The sequence below is a fragment of the Anabrus simplex genome, chromosome 2 (assembly GCF_040414725.1).
Source record: "Anabrus simplex isolate iqAnaSimp1 chromosome 2, ASM4041472v1, whole genome shotgun sequence".
Taxonomy (NCBI): Eukaryota; Metazoa; Arthropoda; class Insecta; order Orthoptera; family Tettigoniidae; genus Anabrus; species Anabrus simplex.
The window spans coordinates 860317504-860341879 of NC_090266.1; the positions used below are offsets into that span (position 1 = coordinate 860317504).

At 38.8% G+C, this 24376-nt stretch overlaps 1 protein-coding gene across 3 annotated transcripts in view; it reads left to right on the forward strand.

Moving 5' to 3' along the window:
- The window catches only part of mio (GATOR complex protein mio), a 293052-nt gene that overhangs the window by 100403 nt on the left and 168273 nt on the right, over positions 1 to 24376 (forward strand). For all 3 annotated transcript variants that reach the window (XM_067141591.2, XM_067141592.2, XM_067141593.2), the window contains exon 6: positions 6632 to 6816. In XM_067141591.2, the coding sequence (XP_066997692.2) occupies positions 6632 to 6816 (185 nt within the window). The remainder of the gene's footprint in view (positions 1 to 6631; positions 6817 to 24376) is intronic.

A 24376-nucleotide genomic window follows, 5' to 3' on the forward strand; every position in this document is an offset into this window, starting at 1 on the left:
TCCGTTTTGGTCTTGAACTCCCAGTAAAAATGAAGACACCTGTTATTCGGCTTTAACCATTGTTTTAAATGAAGTGGATATTGGCCCCTACCTTATAAGTGGCTTCAGGTGTGATCAGTCCTGTTTGAAGTGTTACTACTCCATGTCTGCTACAATATGTGATTTCTCTTGCCCAACTCACGTATCCATACAAGAGTGCGATTTAATTATTTCTTCATTCAAAAGAATATAATCATCATTTTTTGTTACGTATGAACATTCTTATTAACTGACTGGTAGCAATGAGTTTGATTATTACACTGCCAGGTCTGTGTTGTACCTTATGTTTTTAACCTCTGGCAACACGATTACGTGTTTTTTTCACTTAGCCATGATGAACACACTTATATATTTTCACTCTTGTTTTATGTTTGAACATTCTGATTGACTGACTGGTAGCAATGATATCCTAATGATTTTAATTATTTCACTACCAGTTCTGTATTGTACTTTCTGTTTTTAACCTCTGTTTCAACACGATTGTGTATTTTTCTCTTAGCCATGTTGTAATATTCTATGTTTTTTTCACACTAGTTTTTAGCCTATTTGATTTTCTAAATGTAAATGTTGATTCTTAGGGTGCCATATATTTTAAGAACACTAGGTTCGGGGCCCTGATCTAACTTTAGGCTAAGATTTATTTTGGCTGATGATGCTTACGACAGTTAAGTGAAACATGTCCCACCTTACAACGCCTGTTGTAATGTTTATATCCTAAATATAAGGAAAGATAAGTATTGGAAAGGTGGTGTTAACTATTCTTATTTTAATGTTCATAAGCCGGGGTATGTCGAGAATCGTTAGATTTTTTGGTCGCGCGTGAGTTTAACTGATAGCCCTTTTCAAAAGTTGGCAGGTATGGTAAATAACATTACGAATTATGAAGGCATTTGCATACATTATTAATCAGACCAGCCCAGCAATATTTACCTTGTATGAAATTAGGCTGGGCAAGTAGCTTACACTACATAGTGTTTGCTCATAAGTTACGTTTTAACCTATATGAGCACAAATGTAACCTTAGTAAATGGTATTCAAATACTGATATTTATGCTTCCTTGCATTTAGAGATGCTGACTTTGCCATTGATTTAATTCCAACTTGACTATGGCTGAACAATTTCTAACCAGATCCCAAAAGTGTATTAAAACATGGCTTTAACCATCCTTTAGTCACTTGTATTTTATTGAGTACTCTTACAATGATCAAAATTTTGTTTAGGAGTGCTGAAGACTCCACATCCACTTCATAAAATGCAGTAAAATTCTGTAAGAGGAAAATTTGGGAGGTTTCTAAACACACTTACATTTTCATAACTAATATGATCACATCCCTCTTCTGGAAATTATAGTAACAGGTCCTAATTGGGAATTCATTCTCGGTTCTTGTAAGAATTAAGTCCTGGTGTGGTCTGGTACAGAATTGTTGAGTCTTGTGAGTCCACGTTCAGTGGAAGGAACATGGCTACTTTACTGCATGTAAACTCTTGCTCTGGATGGCTGTTTGGTGTTGTCTTGGCTGATCAGCATGTTAAAGTAATTAAAGATAAACAATCAAAACCATGGCACAACAGCCTGTTAAAGGCCTTGGTGTGCCAAGACGACTGCTGTTCAGATGGCCTGCTGATACAGGGATACTACGGGGTCAGCATGACAACATCCTCACCCATTTTGCTTGGCCTTTGTGATCACGTCTGCTGCCTCTTGTATTAGACAACTCCTAATTTGGTCTCATGAAGCTGTGTGAAACCTTATCCATCCCTCACTCCAGAATTAAAATCCTTGTACTGGCCTGGAATCTAACCCAGGCTCTTTGTGTAAGAGGCAGGCACACTACTCCTACACCATGGGACTGTCAAAAGATTCATGCTCTGATCGGCTGTACAGTGTAAACATAATTAGAGAAGAAAGAAAAACTTGTTTTAAGTACTGTTACAAATAAAACACTGTCTATTTTTCAATCTAATTTAGACCCCATTAGTACACACACATACAATTATATTCAACCATAAATGGCCACGCTCCACTAATTGCTATCTATTTACAAAGTCTTTGTCCTCATCACAATAGGTAGTCTGGCTCGCTGGTATTACCTGTAGGGTGGTAAACCTGATTGACAACTCAACTTACTTACTTACTTGTCTCAAAAACTCCGGTCACCCCCCACAGCAGCTGAATGCAGACAGATGTAAACACAGGCCTTCTGGTCACCACAATACATGAAGACTGTTCCTTGGTTTGACTCCAGGGAAAGTCCGCCCTTCATACAGACAGCACAGACAATTCATGCAGCCACTCTTTACAGTGAACTACTTAACAGTGAGAACTAAATGGCAACAGCTCATCAGTGCTGACCAGCACTACAATATTCCTCACAACAGTGTAACTGCACCACTCTACTCACACCAACTGTTCCACACACAGATTCGAAGTCTGTCTACAGTCCATGATTAGTGCACACACAATACTCCAAAAGCAGTACACAGACAGTACTCTGCTCAGCTCACGATGATACTCTGACTGTGGTGGGCACTGAAGACAATCAGCACTACTGCAATCCAGCTTCAGTCACTCACTCCACGTCAGTACACATACAGCACTCTGGTCAGTACCCTACTCGAAGGCGGTATACACACAGTACTCCGCTCTTACTCTGGTGGGACACTGACGACAGCCAGCACTACTGGCATCCTAGTTGAACTATTCGATTGCCTGTTTTGGTTAGCCTCCTCTTTATATCCTGATGATGGAGTACTATAGTCGCGGCCACCAAATCAGGCGGGTGAAGAAAACTGAGCTGTCGTCAGATATGGGAATGGGAAAGCGACAGATAGTCGAGAGTCGCTTACCTCTGAGCACGGATTGGCAACACTGATTGTGCAGTGCTGTTGCAGTGCTAGTTGAAGCTGGTCTGCTCCCGTCCACCGTACCTGAGTCATTTCCTGTCATGCAGCACTTGAGCTCACACCGTGAATGCAAGTAAAGATGGATGGTGAATGTGTTCAGCCTGGTATTTCTTCGGGTCTATTAACTGAAGAGGATGAAGTATATGCGAGAAAGAAACAAGAAACTCCTCTGAAGTGTCGTTGGCTAGAAAGGCTTAAGAAGAAGAGTTAGCCAGCCAAACAAAATCAGTAATATTGTGAATGTATTGCAATATGTGCAGAAGCCATGCATCTTGGTAGGTGTGGTATTTATCAACTGATGAGCCCAAATTAGCACACTGGAGTGAAACTCTGGCAACCAGGGATGAGTTAGCTGGAATGTCCAGTAACGGACCAACTATATTGGTATTATAAATTTATTCATTCGGGACAAATATTTCAGGTTCCCTATGGGATTCAACATCTGTATCATCTGATGGCCAGGCAGGCATCAATTTTTGTAAATGAGTGAAAATCTCTCATCGTACATTGCCACTGCTGGTGGCTCCAAGTAGCCTATGCAGTGTCCTCCACGGTATGCACTAGCCATGCATCTTGGTGGGTGTACTATTTACCAACTGATGAGCCCAACTTAGCACACTGGGACAAAATGTTGGCAACCAGGAATGAGTTAGCTGGAAAATTTATAATGTCCAGTAACGGACCAACTATATTGGTATTATAAATTTACTCATTCGGAACAAATATTTCAGGTTCTCTATGAGAAATCAACATCTACGGTATATCGTCACGTGATTTGTTTTACGTACAGGATCTGGCAAAATGTTCTAATGGTTTTCAAAATTATAAATACAAGATATCCTTAAACGCATGTTGATATTTATTTGTTCATTGAAAAGAAACATTGTTGCCATTTAATAATGGCCAGGAAGAAATGTCTTAGAACAACAGCTGTTTTGAAAATTACACCCTCCAAATGGTGTCCATTGTTTCCCACACACTCCTCAAGTCTGCTTCTGAAGTTCCCCATAGTATGCTGTACGATATCTTCTGGTGTCACCCAAATTTTGTGGCAAATTGCTTCATTGATATTCGTTGTACGGGGTTTGGCCTTATAAACTTCCTGTTTAAGGTAGCTGCAAAGAAAATAATCACACACACTGAGATCGGGTGAATGAGCAGGCCATGGAACATCACTACGGTTGGAAATGATACGTCCAGGGAACATATAGCTTTAAACTGCCATTGAAGCCTAGATGTATGTGCTGTCGCACCATTGTGCTGGAACCAAAGTTGACCTATATCAATGCGGAGCTATGTAGCTCTGGTCCCTGAAAGTTGCTTAACATTGCACTGTAACAGCATGACCATCCTCATCGAAAAAGTATGGTCCAGTAAAGCCAAAGCTGCTCGCAGTACATCACACCGTCACACATACTGTGAAGGGGACAGCATGCAGGATGTGTGGGTTCGTGTTTGACCAGTCTGCTTATTCACATAACCGGAGAGGTGGAAATGTGCTTCGTCATTTATCGTGATAATCATGTCATTACTCATCATTTTCAGCATTTTCATTGAAAAAGCTCTTCAGTCTTTGCAATCATGAGAACTCAACATGTGTGCAGCCACCAGTTTCTAGGGATAAAACTTCAAATCCATATGCAGGGTCCTCCTTATCGACCATTCTGAAAGACATAGAACTGCGGCGTGACAGGGTGATGAACGTTCAGGACTGTTCAGAATTCCTTGCTTCACTGCTTGGATGTTCTCAGTCATGTTGGTGGTACTTGGCCTTCTTGTTGATTTCCTTTTAGATGCCAATGCGGCTGTTCTGAAATTGTTAACCTGCAGCAGTATCATGTTGCGGCTGGGAATTCGGCCATGTCAACCCCACATTGAAATGTTGCCAGAATCTTCACTGTGTAACAGATCATAGTCACCCGTCTTAACAAATGTCTCCACAGCAAACACCTGATGCGTTGAATTCTATTTTAATTAAATTGTTTCTTTTGCAGGTGTAGTACTGTTACCATAATGTGTTTTCTCTTTCAGGTAGTTTATAAATGTATTTACTCAAAGTTAGTTTCGGCAGACTGAAGAGCCTAACAGTTATAAATTAACTGAGGCGAAACTGAAAAGAGATGGCTTCAGATATTACAGAGTCTAAATACGACAGATCTTTTTGTCGCACTCTGTATTTTGTAGTGGGGAGAATCATGGGCATGGAACTGGGCTGGCTCAGAGATGAAACAACATCTGAGTGTGCAAATTCAGGCATCTTGTTGAATGTTTTTCTATCTGGCTGAACGGCATATCCAGATTGATTGTCAAATTGCAGGAAAGTAATTTAGTTAATGATACTTCTGAATCCCACCAGACACAGAGACATATTCTTTGCATTAATATTTTACAAACTCCCTCTGAAATATTTAGATTGATGATTTCATGGCCCAGATTAATTGACATGATATTTTTTAGGTTTATGTCATGTGAAAGAGGCAAACTACAGGGAATCTTTACAACAGTCACAGTTGCTCAAGTTTTTCTTCCTATGACATGGAGCAAAGTCCTAAAGAGATTTAATGATTGTCTGCAATTTGCCTCTTTCACATAACAAAAACCCAAAAGATATTGTGTGTACCTCTGAAATGTTGATTAATAATAATAATAATAATAATAATAATAATAATAATAATAATAATAATAATAATAATAATAATAATAATAATAATAATAATAATAATAGTTGGTTTTACATCCTATTAAGTAGATTTTTATAAGTTATCGGATACACCGACATGCCAGAATTTTGTCTTGCAGGAGTTTGTTTACATGTTGGTAAATCCTCCAACATGAGGCTGGCATATTTGAGCTCAATCAAATATCACCAGACTGAGCTGGGATCGAACCCATAATCATACATGCTACTTTTATTGTATGGTTTAAATATGCAACAAATACCATTTCATCCTAGCTACCTTTATGTTTTCCAGAATCCATTGGCTGTATGGTACACATTCTCAAGCAACACAGCCAGTTGAAATATATTTGGGTAATAGATTCAGAAGTTTCAACATACCTTTGATACCTTTCATAGCCGAGGCACATGGTAGGGTGTGTCTGTAATTAGTAAAAGTCGCTCCCGAAGCTATACTGGATTTGAAAATCTGTTCATAACTTAACTCATATGTCTTCATATATCGGATACACTTTTGGTCTGTTGTAAACTGGTATACAAGATTAAGTACTTCTCCACATAGGTGGCTCAATGTGGGACAATGATGGTATTGACATCTACATGTTAGGTCTCCCAGAAAAAAGCAGTGGTGTTGTGCCATCATCAGGTCAGTTACGGATTTGCAACAACTTTTACTGTTTGAGACATGAAAACCTTCTCATTGAGTACCTGTGGTGCACATCTGCATGTGTTACATATTTTCACAGAGTGTGTGACCAGTCTTTGCCATACCAGTGCCAGTAATGTTGCTCAGCTTGCCGATTTGATGTCCATTTCTAAGGCTTGCATTCAGCAGCTATGAACTCATTCTCTTATGTCAAAATGAATTTTTCAAACACATTCTGAGCTGGCAGTCTTATTGTAATATTTGCACCTTTTTAGAACATAACTTAAAACTGTATCATGTTGATATCTTCTGGAAAGGAAAATACTCAAATCCCTTTCATTCTTTATTATTAAATTTGTTTCAGGGATGATCAATGATTATGTTGTCTTTGAGCGAATCACTTTGAATTGGTCACCCAATTCGAGTATCTTATGGACTCAGGGACGGCGTTTTCTGAAGTACATCAATGATAAGGATGCTTTCTACAACTCATTTGGTGACATTTCTGTCAAGATCAAGAGACGAGCCTTGAACGATTATGGCCTTAAAGTGAGTATATATTTAAAGAGAAGTCATCACTTTGATGCTGTGTCATTAGAGTTCTGACAAGTTTACAAGAGCCCCCCGGGAACTATAAATTATGAGTTCTTGATAAAGAATGGTCCTTGGACAGAGTCTGCAGGGAACTTATTTGTTCTGGTCTTCCTCATTTTGTCTGGCATTACTTGGAGAATCCTCATTCTATTTGTAGCTAGCAGCACTTGGATGTGCAACATAGGGTATGATTTTATTTTCATGCTATTCACGAGTTTTCTCCTATAATTAAAAAAACAAAACAAAAACAAAACAAAACACTTAAGCAGTCGTCCTTCATCAGCAACAACAACAACAACAACAGTAAACACCACTCCTAATGCCATCACCTCTACAACCACTTGTGTTCTTCTTCTTCTTCTTCTTCTTCTTCTTCTTCTTCTTCTTCTACTACTACTACTACTACTACTACTACTACTACTACTACTACTACTACTACTACTACTACTACTAAGACTTGGAATACTCTAAACTTGCATGTTGGATGATACTCATTCTGTGAAGGTTAGAATTTTAATGACAAATATAATTACTACAAATACAGAATACCTCCATGGTTCGAAGTTTTACTGCCTTTCAAAGTAGTCACCAGGGCCCTGTTAACACTCTTTGCCCATTACTTGAAAATCATAGGAGGCTGTTGGCACCATCTGTTTGATTAAATCACTGAAATAAGGTGGTCTGCTACTTGAAGAACATCTGAAACAGTTCTGAATTGAATGCTGCTAAGTGGTTCCATCATCCTAGGAATGAAGTTTGACTCACAGAGGCGTAAATCAAGGAAGTATTGAGAATGGTAGAATACTTCTCAGCCTCATCAACCACACTATTCGTGCACCACTTCCACGACATGTACTGGAACCTTGTCCTATAAAATGATGTGTGGGTACTGAAGAAGATGTATCGGCTATCCTTTTTTCTGAAAATTAGTTACAGACTGCACTACAAGAAATACCATAAATATCATAACCTTCACTTTACAGGGGTTCAGGCGAACTTAGAGTATTTTGAGGTGTGGAGGTTATTGATACGTATTACGGGGAAATATCATTTGGTATATAGCACAAAAATTATATTAATACCTGTATATTCTTTAAATTTGAATTTTATATGACAGTTACAGTAATAAATCATAAAAAAATCCTCTTGAAGTTTTAATACAATTCTCAAGTCTTCATTGTGAAGACTAAGTATAATTTCTACATTTGAGACGTAGAAGACCATAGCTCCCGAACCATGGTAAAGTCAATTCGTGTCATCCTGAGGTGGTGCAGCTCTTTTCAGCCACACCCCCAAAGGAGGTGAGCTTCAGGTACCATTTCAACCAAATACCAACCCTCCTGCCATTATTAAATTTTTGGCAGTGCTGGGAATCGAACCCGGGCCACCGAGGATGGCAGCTAATAGTGCTAACCGTTACACTACAGAGGCGGACGAAGATATGGTAAAGGTGTGAACCTCTGGCGTACCTGGTAGCACTCTGTTCACATAATTGTGTTCCCCCCTATTGCCTGCATGCAGTATGCTCTGAAGATTCTGGTAGCCTCTGAAAAGTTCTTATTTGGAAATATTTGGAACATTGATGTTTCTAATCTTGTCTAGGAGGTTGTGACATGAGTTGAAGTTGTTGAGAACTGAAGGAAGATAAAATAGATCAGCAGTAGCCTTGAGAAATTTATCTGCAGGATCACTCCTCAAGACTTCTTGAAATTTCTCCACGGTTTTTTCTACTACTATGCCAATCTTTTTCCTTACTGTTTTTTTCTTTTCCTCTACTCAGTGCGTGTTTATCAGTGAAAGCAGACATCTTGATGAGTTGCCACTCTCTGAGAAGTCCGTTCATCTTTGGATGTAATTTGTAACCCTGTAGATATGTCACTCTGCACTAATTTGTGATGAGATCAACCACAGGAGCACACTGTTCCCTAGTAAAAAAAACTTCACATTCAGTAGCCTGTATCTTACCCATCCAGTGATGCCATGCCATCATGATATTTATGAACGATTTAGTCCATTATAATTCATTATGAAGCCATGTGACATCATAGTATGAAATGAAATGTCATATGGTTTTTAGTGCCAGGATATCCCAGGACGGGTTCGGCTGACCAGGTGCAGGTCTTTCTATTTGACGCCCGTAGGAGACCTGCGCGTCGTGATGAGGATGAAATGATGATGAAGACAGCACATACACCCAGCCCCCCGTGCCATAGGAATTAACCAATTAAGGATAAAATCCCCGACCCGGCCGGGAATCGAACCCGGGACCCTCTAAACCGAAGGCCAGTACGCTGACCGTTCAGCCAACGAGTCGGACACATCATGGTAATTTACCTTGTGTTTTTAGGAGATAACTAGTAACACTGGAGTAGCTCAGCAAGTGAATAATGTTGAGAGTAACCATTTTCAGAACTGGAAGGATAGACACTATTCTTAAAACCCTATTATTTAAATTATGTACTGTCATACCCGTCATTGGCAGGTTAATTTTTGTATAATTGCAGCAGTAATGCCATCTAGCTGTGGTGAGTGGCAGGAGAAGTGGCAGAGCACATCTCAACTAACACCAGTAGTTTGTGTAATGTTACTGTTGATAAGTGAGGGGTGGATTTAGAAGGGCTAAAAATTGTAACCTGTGCATGCACTTATGCATTTAAGAACCAGGATATATGCACAAAAAATAATATGCACTGCTAAACACGGAAAAATATTATTTAATTTCATACAGTTCACTGTTATTGATGGATTACATATTTAAATCCCGTAATGTTTTTTAAATTTATTCTAAACTGTGGTCCAGTAAATAAAATAATACAGATTATATATTTTCAATGCAGCACAGCTTTTCTGTTATAGATAAGAATATTGAGGCATAACTTCATTTATTTCTCTTGGAGTTGCAAGAAACCACTACATATTTATCTAGATTTTCGGGCAACAACCATTGTCTATCATCCACAAGAATATTTTTAAATGACAAGAAAGTTCTTTTGATATCACAGAATGCTACAGGACAATATTTAAGCATTTGGGATGGCCAGTAACCTAAAATTTGTTTTCCCCTCACCTTTGAATACATCACAGATGTCAAGAAGTTTTAGCCCTGGATTTCTAGCCTCTACTCTCTTAATTTTATGTTCTGCCTACCTTTCTTACATCACCTGGTACTGTGTTCCTGGCAGTTGAATCATACTTCTCTAATGCAATGTACAGTAGCACTCACTCCTCTCTCCTCCAGACCAGTTGTAGAGGAAAGGGAACCAGGGTAGTGTGTTATCCAGGAATTAGGGTAAGGCAGATGTTGAGGAAAGTAGATGGGATGGAGGATGGTAACGAGAAGGTAGTGATTTTCCACGTTGGTATCAACAATGTTGTGATGTTTGATAGGATGTATATATTTAATCACTGGTAGGTCATTTTTAAATTATTATTATATATATATAGGGTTTTAATCATCCATTTCACATCATCATTTCATTTCTCTGTATCACGGCTATAACGTATTCTGAACGAACAACTTATTGTGTAAAGTATTTCAACATCATTCGTATTAATAGCTTGCAGTAAATTTTCCAATAGCCGTAGTGAGGTGACCTGAGTCAGCAGGCTAATTTCAGCCCATTACCAGGAAATATACGTCATCAAGCTTACAAGAGACCGTACCCCTTCCACACTATGAAGAGACAGTTGAAATATTATAAACGCCTACTTTTCGAAGTTCGCTACCTGACGCTTCATTTCCGCCGGAAAGTTCAGCCTATGTGAATGGACGTAATGAACCAAGATGATGGATTCACAGCAATACATAGGAGAAGGGATGAGACCTTGAATCTTACTGGACCATGTGATATGGTTGATGGAGGGAGATTTTGAAGGCTATATACACGACGACAAGAGCTGGAGAGGACATTCAGATTCAGATTCACACTCGTACTCGTACTCTTGGAAGACACTCTTACGACGATTTTATGTCTGCACATCGGAGAAGATTTTAACGTAGTTCACTTCGCATCTGAGTAGTATACTACTCTCATTGGGACCTGTTATCTCAATGACGAGAGGTAAAGTCAACGGGAGACCGGTTTTGACTAGTATAGGGCAGGAGAGCTTTTGTTCTGAATTTAGTTATGCTATTGTTCCGTAATACGGAAGAATACAAGTGTATTCTCTCCATGAACATAACCCATAGTGGTTTTGCTTTTAAAATTAGGACTGATTACAACTTTATGTAAGGAGTACAGTAGGAAGTGTTAAAGGCAGGAAAGTCACAATACAGCTAGTGTACTATGCACAAAGCAGAAGTAGGACTGGAATCCACAAGAGATGACGCCACCTGTACGAGAGATCCATCAATCATCAGCTTCTACATAACAGAGTCTACAAATGGTGAGCTAATGGCATAAATTTCTGCAAGTTTTCACGCAACAGTTCATTTTCTTAGAGTTAATTTCATTCAATTTTTCTTTTATTTCCGTAAGTTCAGATTTCGTTAATATGCCGTTACGTCACGTTTTTGGTCTTAATAAATAAATAGCTGTTTTAATTATTACATCACAATGTATGGCAAGCAGGAATAGGTACTAACATGATTGGGGATATATGGGATCTGATTATTACATCATGGGAGAAGTTTAAAGGAGTCTAGATTGTTATCAGTGGGATACTGACTGGGGATTTAAATATGACTCTGGAGTAGGTATGTGGGAAATTGGGAGTGAGATCCTAATGAGTGGGTAGGAGATAGGGATCTATGCTCAGAAGGCCTTCACTTGAACCTCAGGGGTATGTATAATTTCAGGGGTTGGTTTAGAAGCATTATAGGGGGGTTACATTTAGGGAAATGGGGTAGAATAGGGAATGGTGATGACAATATAGAGAAATGGAACCCAGTGAGGTTGCCATAAAGTTGTTAGTGTTAACTATATACATATTGTAAAGAAATGAATAGGATTAAGTAATTTAATAGATATATATTTACCAGATATTGTAATAGGAGATGAATCATGGCTAAGAGGTGATATTATGGATGCAGAAATTTTCTCACGGAACAGGAGTGTCTATTGTAGAAACAGGATAAAAACGGTAGGAGGGGGAGTATTCATACTGGTGAAAAATAATAATTGTATTGCCTCAGCTACTGCGTGCAGGCATTTTAATTTGATGCCATCTGGTCTGCTTGTGAATTTCAACGTTCTCGGCCTACTAGATGGCGGAGTAAACCGAATCTCCCTTTCGCATGTGTGGCTGAGATTTTAGTGAATTTTTTCACATAGACACCAAATGTGTCACCAGATCTTTTATATGCCCACATTATACGACGTGGTGTGTTGAATGGACTTTCGTCAACACTTCAAAAATCTGACTGCCTCTACTGAGTTGAAACCTGCGAATTTGGGATCTGGAGACCCACACTCTACCACTGATCCACTGAGGGAGCAGGTGAAAGGGGAAGGATGAGAAATATGAAATTGTAGGTGTAAGTCTCATCTCTAAAGATATACACAACTTGATGGTTTTTTTAGGGGGTTGGGTGGTAATTCAGACCAGGGAAGGGTGGCACTGATGTTGATGCAGAATTATTTGATAAGGTAGTCAGCTATGTGGGAACAACACAGAAATGAACTTTACTGTAATGGGTGAACTCAACTTACCAAATGATAACTGCAAAGGTAATGAAAATGACAGAAAGCATGACCAACAAATTGTAAATAAATTAATCTGAGAAGGACGGATGAAGCAGAAAGTAGTGGAATCAGCTACAGTGAAAACTCGGTTGAGAATTTCCCGCATAAGAAGTTTTCCCGCCTAAGAAATGTGATATTCTTGGTCCCTTGATCGGTTGCATTAAGATATATGTATATTTTTCCCGTTTAAAGTGTTCTGTTGTAAATACATTTCCCAGTTAAACAGTTCAAATTTTAGAGCTCCTCAAGATAGAAAATGTCCACTCAAAGCAACTCATTCAAGTTTAAAAACTTCATATTAAATCCGTATTGAACCAAGAATCTAATGGGAACAAAATAGTGGGGTCCACCTACTATTCAATACAATACAATGTTATAAGATGAATTATAACATTTTATTATCAATGGGGCCAGTTTCGATGCTGGTGTGCATCATCTTCAGCCACAAAATTTAAAGACATACAATGACAACTTAAGGTTACAAAAACAATGCATAACAGTATATACTAATCTTATAAATGATAGGAAGAATGATTTGGTTAAGAACATGAGCCGTGAACATTAACTTGTAACATTAACCTAAAAGTCCTCTTTTCTAAAAATATTGCACCAATTATCTTAAAGTTTTGTGTAAACGTCCTTCTAACAAGAGTTCACCTAATCTTAAAAACTTTGAATGATATGTGACTTGATTAACAATAAGCCGAGGACAATAACTTATATCACTATCTTAAAAGTCTAACACCATATTTCTTTTTCATGAAAATATTTGTATGAAAGTCTTCTTGATGAACATTCACAGAGTCTTGAAGTAAATGGTGCAAATGTTAAGAAATTCAATCAAAAATATTTTCTTTTACTATTGATTGAAAAAGATCGGTCATTAAAATAACTTACCTAGTCTTAAAACGTAACAAATTTTAAATCTAAAGAGAACGTGAAGAAAATTCAAACTCCGTTTTTACATGGTAAAATGCATGTCTTCTCTAACTTAAGAAATTGTGGCTGGAATCGGTCAACTATGTATTCTATAGCAAGTTTCTGCATGAAAATGAGGCGGACGCTGTGTTTTCCCCAGGGTGCTAAACGATGTTCTTGGTTCCAAATGGACCTGAAGCAGATAAAGAAAAAAGAGGGGGAGATATAGAAAAACTCTTGAAAAAAGGTAAGGCCCTGTCCTAAGAATTAGCGTGAATATGACTCACCTCTGGCGGCATGTATGACGTGTGTAATTAGGTATTAGAGGAGACACTGAGAGTCTTAAGACACCGTGACCAATGTACGTGTGTTGGAGGAGAAAGGGGAGAAGTTGATCAGGGGAAGTATTGAGGGGAAGTAGCAGGATAGGTAGCAACGGGGGGAAAAGAAGAGGGAAGAGAGAGGGGAATTATGTGGTGCGATGCAATGAGAGGGCGTGGCATGAAAACATTTTCTGTATGCTTTGAAAGACTCATTTGCCATTGGAAACTTTTCTGAGTCTGAAAAACGCTATAAAAAAATCGAACAATACTTTTGGTTTCTCAGAAATTTCGTTGAGATTTAAACTAGAATTGAAATATTGATCTGGGTGAATGAAACAGCTCTCAGTGATGTCAAGCAAAGTACTTTTATTGAGAACCTGTAGAACTGTGAGATGCTGATCAATGTTAATAAAATTATGCTGAAGATCTTCCGTATGCTGCCCCATTGCCGAAAACTTATTGCATCTGATGGTATTAACGTGTTCTCTGCATCTGATTTTAAAATTTCTTCCTGTTTGTCCCAGATACAACTGCTGCAGTCGTGACAGCATAATCTGTACACTCCGGAACTATGAAAAACATTGTTTTTGTTTATTGAAGTGGAGTTATGCAGGATATCAATGCTTCTATTATTAGTTCTATAAGAAATCTTGGTGTTATGCTTTTTGAAGACGTTGGTGATATTGTGTATTTTATTTGTAAAAGTGAAAGTCGAAAAAGTATTAGCTTTGGGTTTACTTCTCAGAAGGGTGGTATTAGGGCGGTACTTAAACTTGTTAATGATTCTCTCAATGAGGGCATTCTTGAAACCATTATTTCTAGCTATCGCACAAATTAAATTGAGTTCTTTATTTAAATTCTTTTTTGACATAGAAACTCTTAAGGCTCTGTCAACCAGACTATTGTAAGTACCATTTTTATGAGCCTGAGGATGGGAAGAATCATTCCTGATGGTGATAGCAGTCTGAGTAGGCTTTCTATAGATATTATATGAAAAAGAAGAAAGGGATCGAGTAATTGTTAAGTCCAAAAAAATTTAAATGATTATTATTCTCGGATTCTAAGGTAAATATTATATCTTGAATTTTTTTTTTTTTTTTTTTTTTTTTTTTGCTAGTTGCTTTACGTCGCACCGACACAGATAGGTCTTATGGCGACGATGGCACAGGAAAGGCTAGGAGTGGGAAGGAAGCGGCCGTGGCCTTAATTAAGGTATAGCCCCAGCATTTGCCTGGCGTGAAAATGGGAAACCACGGAAAACCATTTTCAGGGCTGCCGACAGTGGGGTTCGAACCTACTATCTCCCGAATACTGGATACTGGCCGCACTTAAGCGACTGCAGCTATCGAGCTCGGTATATCTTGATTTAAACTGTTGAGATTATCTAGGGTAGATTGTGCATTTGTGGACCATTCATTCGAGAATTATGAATGTGTTGTCCACATACCTGGCCCAGAAATGAATATTGCTGAACGTTAAATTGTTAACTATAGCTTTATTTTCCAAAAACCTAAATAAATCTCTGCCAAAATCCCCGAGGCCGGTGACCCCATTGCCAGACCATTCTGCTTATAAAGCAACTCATGGTTAGAACCCTCTAGTCTCCGTGCAAGTTGAACCCTGTGTTAGAATGTTTGCGCCTGTCACGGAGCCTCTCCGGGCTTGCCAAGGCCATATGATGTCACGCTATGACAGCACGAACACCAGATGCTCACTCGCACCTTGCGGAATAGAGTCGAATGGGATTTTATGCGGAAAACACAAAGCACGCAATGGATGGTTTGATAAAACTTTAATTCAGTAAGTTGTGTGCCGCAACAGGGTGAAGTCATTAATCGAGGTGGCCTCAACATGAATTAAAAACCGAAAAATATATTTGTCCACAATACAGCAGCTTCTTATGCATTACTGTACTGTTTGTTAGGAATACATGTATGACAACCGTAGGGAATGCCACTTATAAAATTGTTCATGGTAAATACTGTACATTCCAATCATACTGACATAATGTACTGTATATGGACTCCAACATGATAATATGATTCTGAAATAAGGTCAACAATAATTGGAAAATAAACTAAGTACCGTACAGGCCTAATCTACTACAAAATTAAATATTCTAACCTGTTTGATTTTTCATTCCCTTTCTTATTTCCTTCCAGGCATTCTCTCTTACGTTGTTGTTGCAATAATACTTATGGGTCTTGTCGTAGAGGAAATTACGTTTTGGAACTAAACTGATAAGATTTTCCGTGTCCATTATTAGTTACGTGAATAAACTATTACGAAACAAATAAACTTCCCGACTCTATGCAGGAAACAGCCGACTTGCCAGCTGGTACATATTATGCTGCCAAACAGCCGGCCGAAAGATCCGATCATCTACGAAGTTGAGCAAATGTTGATAACCAGCTGGGTGTTAGTGGGAGGGGGCCTGACACACGCAAACTGAGGCATTGCGATACCACGTGTTGGCATAAAATTGAAAGTTATTTTTATTTTTACCTTTATACGAGCTAAACAGTGTATTATCGCGTCACTCGGAATTATTACATCACATTATTAGAACGTAGCACAAGGATGAGGAGACATGGAATAAAATTCTCGCAGGGAAAGAAACTGTTCACGTTTAGATGTGCTAGTGTTGCTACTGCGTCTTTATCACTCGCACTTAATACCACAATACTTTCCCATGCACTCATTTCTGCAACTTCGAACCTTCGTTTCTTTTCTTCATTACCTATAACACGAAGAGGATTAAAGCAGGAAAATACCGGGCAAGTTGGCCGTGCGGTTAGGGGCGCGCAGCTGTGAGCCTGCATCTGGGAGATAGTGGGTTCGAATCCCACTGTCGGCAGCCCTGAAAATGGTTTTCCGTGGTTTCCCATTTTCACACCAAGGAAATGCTGGGGCTGTACCTTAATTAAGGCCACGGCCACTTCCTTCCCGTTCCTATGCCTTTCCTATCCCAACGTAGCCATAAGACCTATCTGTGTCGGTGCGATGTAAAGCAACTAGCAGCATACAATGTTTATTTTTTCATCCTAAATTCCCAAGCTATAGGCAGTACCATATGGTTGATAAGGGAAGCATGGGGAAGTTTAAAAAAGTAACTATCCATCGGAACTGGTGACTTTAAAGCATTTTTTGAGTGTGAAAATAGGTGTACGTCTATACTGATACCATTAAAGGTGTTAAGGAATGGGAAAGGCCCAATTTATTATAACAGAGAAATAAAGAGGTTAGGGAGGAAGTGCAGGTTAGAAAGAAAAACTTAGGAATGCTTGCAAGGAGAGATTAAAGGAACTTAGTAGAAAACTGAATTTAGCAAAAAAAAAAAAAAAGTCAGCTAAGAATAACATAATGGCAAACAAAACTGGCAGTAATATGAATTTTAGAGAAAAATAGAAGGTTATGTATGGGTACTTTAAGGCAGGAACAGGTTCTGGAAAGTACATTCCAGGGATCATCAATGAACAAGGGGAGTATATATGCGGGACTTCTAAAAGGCAGAAGTATTCACTCAAAAGTATGTTTAGATAGTTGCATATACAGTAAAACCTCGATTATCTGTTCTAATGCCCGGGAAGGGGTGAACGGTTAATTAAAAAAAAAACCAGATAATCATTACTACTAATTTTAATGGACTTTAAGGTACTTAAAATTCATACTGTATAACCTTAAAATGCAGTGCATTAAACCCTCTTTAAAACCAAAATGTAGTCAAAGCTACAACAATACATACTTAATATTCACCTAAATTACCAGCAGACCATAAATAATTAATTTACCTGGTGTCATTTAAGCTGCTTTAAAAAAATCCATTATTTTTTTTTGCACTCTCCAACAACTTATTTTCTTTATGTCCATTCTGAGCTTTCTAATTACAAGAATGTCTGAAAAATCCGTATCTTCCTGTTGCTCCAAGAATTCCATTAACGTTTCAGCCGACTCCAGTGCGGTCTGAAGCTGTACGCGATTGTTTGTGACGCACTATTCTTCCCCATCTCCCTCACTTTCACTCCTCACTTCGCAGCTGACTGCCAAGTTCCCGTTCACGCTTTTATTTACTATTTTGTCATCAGTTAAAATGTGATGCCCAGGCAATACATTGTCAGTATGAAGCCACTCCTCAATGTTACTTTAATCCACTTCTCCAAAATGAATGTTATTTTCAATAGTCTTCAGGTTATCTTTGATCATCAATCCCTCATTTTCATCTTCATCAGTTTTCTTGATGTTCTTCATTATATCATCGTCTGGCTCCATGGCTAAATGGTTAGCGTGCTGGCCTTTGGTCACAGGGGTCCCGGGTTCGATTCCCGGCAGGGTCGGGAATTTTAACCATAATTGGTTAATTTCTCTGGCACGGGGGCTGGGTGTTTGTGTCGTCTTCATCATAATTTCATCCTCATCACGACGCGTAGGTCATCTATGGGCGGGCGTCAACTTAAAAGACCTGCATCTGACGAGCCGAAGTTGTCCTCAGAAACTCCCGGCACTAAAAGCCATACTCCATATCTTCATCAGTGAACCCATGAAAATCGTCGGCGAGCTCTTCGACATCAACATAAAATTTTCTCCAGGATCGAGTGATGTTCTGAGCGGTTACTAGATCCCATGATTTCTGGGGAAGAATAAGCGCTTCTTTAAGATAGAGTTTTTTCCAGAACTCAACCATCAACTTTTCTTCGGAAAGTAAGAGGCCTAATAATTCCCGCTTATAATGTGCCTTAAAGGTTGCAATGACGCTTTGGTCCATAGGCTGAATTAATGAAGTTACATTAGGTGGCAAATAAGAAACAAAAATGTTTCCATCCTCTGATTTCAACTCTGTATCAACAGGGTGAGTGGGTGCATTATCAAGAAAAATGATGGCCTTTAATGGCAAGCCTTTGGACGCCAAGAAATCTTGAACCCGCGGAGCGAACTTAATTATGGAACCAAGTCTTGAAAATATCGCATGTCATCCATGCAGATTTGTTATGACAATAATCTACTGGGAAATATTTCATCACTGTTCCTTTGAAAGAACATGGATTTTTTGCTGTACCAACAACAGCTATTTTTAATTTATGGTCGCCACTAGTGTTCGCACAGCACAAGATGGTAACACGCTCTTTACTAGATTTGTGACCAGGAGCTGATTTCTCTTCAGCAGCTGCAAGTGTTTTACTGGGTAAGCACTTCCAATAAAGTCCAGTTTCATCGGCATTACACTTGACTTGGAACGAAAAGGTATCTCTCAATTATGTGCTTAAACTCGTATCTAAAGTTTTCTGCTGCACTGCTATCACCACATAGTTTTTCTCCTTCGATGTTTAATTTTCGAATGCCATGTCTGTCGTTAAATCTCTGTAGCTAACCATTGGATGCTGGTGAGGACCCTGAGAGCCCCATCTTTTTGTGAAAAATTTGTGCCTGCCTTGTTATCATAGGACCTCTAATAGGTACACCTTCGCCTCCCTTTTACTGAAATCACATGAATAACGCAGCATCCAGTTCTTTTAAAGACGATGCTTTCATTGTATTTCTTTTACCAAGTTCATGCGAACTGTCAGAACTCGCTGCAAACTGCAGATTGTTTCTTTAATTGAGAGATTTGATGGTAAAAATATGACAAAGAGGAAGAAGAAAATATGCAAGTCGAGCCTACAAATACAGAAAAAAGTGATTTGACGCTCAAAGGAAAGCTTCAGCTGGAAATAGAAAACAGCATGAAAATGATGTCTCCTGAAGCATTAAATGAAAATGAATTTTCCAGAATTGTTAAGAAAGAAATGAATCTATACGAGTCTTCAAATTCTACTCTGAGCTATAGCCTAGAGCAGGCTTATAAGTATATACTAATGATTCCTCCAACTTCCATCGAACCTTGAACGCGCTTTCTCAGCAGCTGCATATATGTGCAACAAATTGAGAAGCAGGCTTGATGATGACACCCTGGACGTGTTGTTATTTCTCAGACCATATTTTTGCAGTTCAAATTGGAATGTTCCTATTAAATTAGTTTTCTTTATATTTACGAGAAATGTGAAATGTGACTGATTAATGTTATATTTAAAGACATTTTGCTAAGAAACTTTCTACCTACTTATTATGTTGTTACATGAAAGTCGTCTATTTAGTCTATGTTCAGAGAGATTCTTGTTAATTTCCAAAGTTTGTTTGCATAGTTTGATACATAAGTTTCTTTTAAAAATTTATGTAAGCTTAAAGAGATCTCACTGATTCTTGGAAAAGAATAATTTTAACATAGAGACTGAGCGATTTTAAATCTGGTTAGTTTGACTCTGTCTGATTAGTTAGAGTGATTAGATTAGCTAGGTGTATACCATAAAATATGTTGATTTTGTCTAAATTTTGATTTGCTGATTAAACAGCTGATTTCTGTAAGATTTTCTTATTTTTTATTTGTAACCTTCAGTCCCGGGATAATCCCAGAATCCCGGGACTAACCAAGTGTAATCCCGAAATCCCAGGAATAGAAATAAGGGCCGGGATCGAATTCCCTAATAGCCATATAACCTTCAGCATCCTTGTACTTCTCTTTCAGCCATTCTTCACTACCTGTCCTGCACTTTCTATCTGCTTCATTCTTTAATCTCCTGTATTCTTTTCTGTCCTCTTCATTGTTTGCATTCTTGTGCTTTTGCCGTTCATCAATCAGGTCTGATATCTCCCGAGTTATTCACGAAGTCTTACTCAATCTTACCTTTCTTCCCAGCCGTTTTTCAGCAACCATACTGATCTCATTTTTCACAACTGTGCACTTGTGTTTCCTTCAGCTTTTCATTTAGTCCGTGTGCAACAGGTTGCCCAAATCAATCTCTCACTCTCTTTTCCTTCAACTTATCTAGATCCCATCTTCTGGCATTCCTTCCTTTCTTCAGTTTCTTCAACTTCAGATGATATTTCATGTCCAAGTTGTTGTCAGAGTCAATGTCTCTTTCTGGGAAGTACTTGCAGTCCAACAGTTAGTTTTTGAATATCTGCCTAATCATAAGAAAGTGTATTTGATACCTACCAGTATCTCCAGGTTCTTGTCCATGTATACAGCCATCATTTTTGGTGCTTGAAGTATTAGCAAGAACTAAAGTATGATCGGTGCTGAATTTTACCTGCCGACTTCCCCTTTCATTCCTTTGTCCCAATCCGAATTCTCCTCCTACATTACCTTTTCTTTCTTGGCTTGGCAAACCACTGCATTACAGTCTCCCATCACTATTAGATTCTCATCTCCTTTTACATATCGTATTAAATCTCTCTCTTCATCTATTCTTTTGATTTCTTCGTCATCCTCTGAACTAGTATTTATATAGCCATGCACTGTTGTAGTGGGCATTAGCTTGGTGTCCCATCTTTACAACAATAATCCGTTCACTTTGCTGGTCTTAGTAATTTACTTGCTGCCCTGTTTTCTTATACATTATTAAACCAACGCCTGCACTTCTCCTGTTTGACATTTTGTTGATGATTCTGCAGTCAGCTGACCAGAAATCCTGGACTTCCTGTCAGCGTACTTCACTTATACCAACTACATCTAGATTTAGTCTATCTGTTTCCCTTTTCAGATTCTCTAACCTGCCATAACAATTCAGAGTTCTAACATTCTATGTCCTGACCCACAGAATGTCAGTATTTTTCTTCTTGATAATTGCCCTCTGTCTTGTAGTTCCGATTTTGTCTGTGATGTTGTGTTTGTTTTCATTGTTAATTGTTCTTAATACGGAAATAGTTTTAAACATAGCCGCATGATGCTATCTGGTCATGAATCATGTTCATTACAACATGCGAATGAACTTCTGAAGTATTTTCAAGCATAAACTTCACATTAAAATGATTCAGGATTGAATTAACATATTACGTTATAACACCATTATTAGCCTCCTTTATCCCTGTTTTATGTTATGCTAAATATTGTAGGGGTTTACATTTAAAAAATTCAAAAGTTTCTATTGAAAATTATACTTCTGTACATTTTTTTAAAAGTAATCATATCCGCTAATTTCATGACCCCTCTCCTAACATTCTGTCTGTTAGAATTGTTTTTGGAACCTCCTTGTTGTTTAAGAATATTTGCCAGTTGTAATGTTAAGTGACTCGCCCTTTATAAAATGCAGCATCCGTTACCATAATCAAGAGTTTTCATCTCTTTCTTGTGAAGGCCATAGCAGCCCTAAAGCAGAGTTCCAAATTGGTTGAGTTCATTTAAAGTTTCTAAAGAAAAATAGCTTTATTAACTTCTGCTATATTTAAGCTGAAGTCATTAATGGGATAATGACATGACTTGTTCCTTGGTTTGTCATTGATGTCCTAATTGTGGAGTTGCTGCTGCAGATCCTCCAGGGTTAGCAGGTCGCAATTGCACTTAGCTGCTACTGCTGCTGCTGCTGCTGCTGCTGCTGTTGCTGTTGTTGTTGTTGTTGTTGTTGTTGTTGTTGTTGTCATCTTATCTGTTGGGCCCAACTGTTCTTAGGTCTTCCTCTTCTTCATACTCCGGTTAGCTGAAGGTCAAGTGCTTTTTGGCCACTTAGCTTTCATCATCTTCATTCGTGTCGAACCATGTCACCTGCTGACACTGAATCTCCTCCGGAATTGTCTCCTTCACATGTAACATGCTCTTGATGCACTGATTTCAGATGTGATCTTTCTTCAGATATGCTGCTGACATTCTAAGCAACTTTGTCTCTGTGGCATTTAGACAACACTTGGTGGTGGTCATAAAATATCCTGCATTTTGAAGCGTAAATCAGTGCAGGCCTCACCACTGTCATGTAGAGTTTTTCTTTAAGATTCGGTGGCATGCTCTTATTGCATAACACAGGCAAATTTTGTTTTCACTTCAGCCAGCCTACACTGATCCTTAGATTTACATCCTCACCACAACCACCCAGTTTTTTCACCTCAGAGCCATATTTCGGGATTTGGTGGGAATAGAGCAAAATATCTGCTGTTGTAGCCATGGGATCTTTGAAAGTGCAGTGCATGTTCGGTCTTCCAGTATGTCACGTTTCAGTCCATTGTCTTGTGACACTTTTTGCCATTTTTCAAATACTTCCTGAAGCAATACCAAGATGTCACTGATCATTGCCACATCATGGGTAAACAGTAATGTCTCAGGAAGTGCATGCGACTTCCGATGTCAGGAAGTTCATGACAGTGATGAAAAGGTGTGGGCTGAGAACACTGCCCTGGTGGGCTCCAACTTTAACTGGAAAATGTTTTGATATACCTGCAGGGCATCTCACAGGGTGCATCCTTGTACATACCCTGGACCAGTTTCACATAAGATATTGGAATGCCATGAACTTGTAATGCTGCCCAAATCAGATTTCACAGTACGCTGTCTAACACCTTCTCAAGAGCGATGAAAACTCTGTGCAGTTCTTTTTTGGCATTTGTGTTTTTCCATCAGAATCTTCTTGGCGTGAATTACATCTACAGTGGACTTTCCCTGTACATATCCACACTGGTTAGTATATATCACCGTCTGAACAAACTTCTGCACTCGGGTTGTGATCACTCATCCCTAATCTTTAGAGTAAGAGTTTACACAGTTACTTGAGTCATATTTGTTCTTGTAAAGTGACAGCAAGAAACTTTCTTGGAATATGTTTGGCATTGGGTCACTGTTCTTGATCTTGTTGAACAAAATTAGGAAAAAATTCATTCCATTATCACCACATCTCTTCCACAGCTCTGCTGGTATCTTGTCAGGGCATAGTGATTTTCCATGCTTCATTTGCCATACTTCTTCAGAAGTGATATCATTAATGTTGTCAGAGTTAATTGGGTCAAAAATAGGTGTTCTATTTCATGGGAACTTTTCATTTAGCACTTTTTCAAAGTAGATTCTCCAACCTTACTCGATGTCATCATCCTGTCCTTGATAAGAAGTCTGCCTCAATCATCATTGAATTTAAGCTCCAGGATGTTGCATCTTTAAGCTGTGATCTTGTAGCGCCTCATCTGACACTCTGGAGTTTCCAAATTGTCATACAGAGACTCTCACACCATTGCATTCGCTTGTGCCACTGCTTTTGCTGCTGCCTCCTTTTTCAGGTTTTATTTGTTTTTCAGTCTATTCTTCTCCTCCGTCAAACTTGGGTCACGCATACTCCATGCCTGAAATGCCTGATTCTTCTCCTGAACCGTTTCCTTTACAGTATCGTTCCAGCACCGTGCCTTTTTTTTTCTTTCTGATCTTTAGATGACCCTTGTAAATACCAAGCTGTTCTCTGGCTGTCAGTACACAGCAGGCCTTGAATGTGTCCCACAAATGATCCGCAGTCAGTTCATCGATGACCTCAGTACAATAGTCCAAATATTTCACCATTGTGTCTGCAAACTGCACACTTTCTGGCTTTCTCACTTTGAACCATTTGATCTTGTCCACTCTTACTGACCTGTCCATTTCTTTCCCATGGTGTTTCATGCAGATTTCAGGCAACAGGAATCGATGTTTGGTTGCAACCGGTTCCTCCAGTATGACCTAGTAGTCCTTCATGGTGCCTTTGATCTTTCGCAAACACAGGTAGTAATTAATCCATCTGTTGTTCCGACCACTGTTGTAAGTTACCTGGTGTC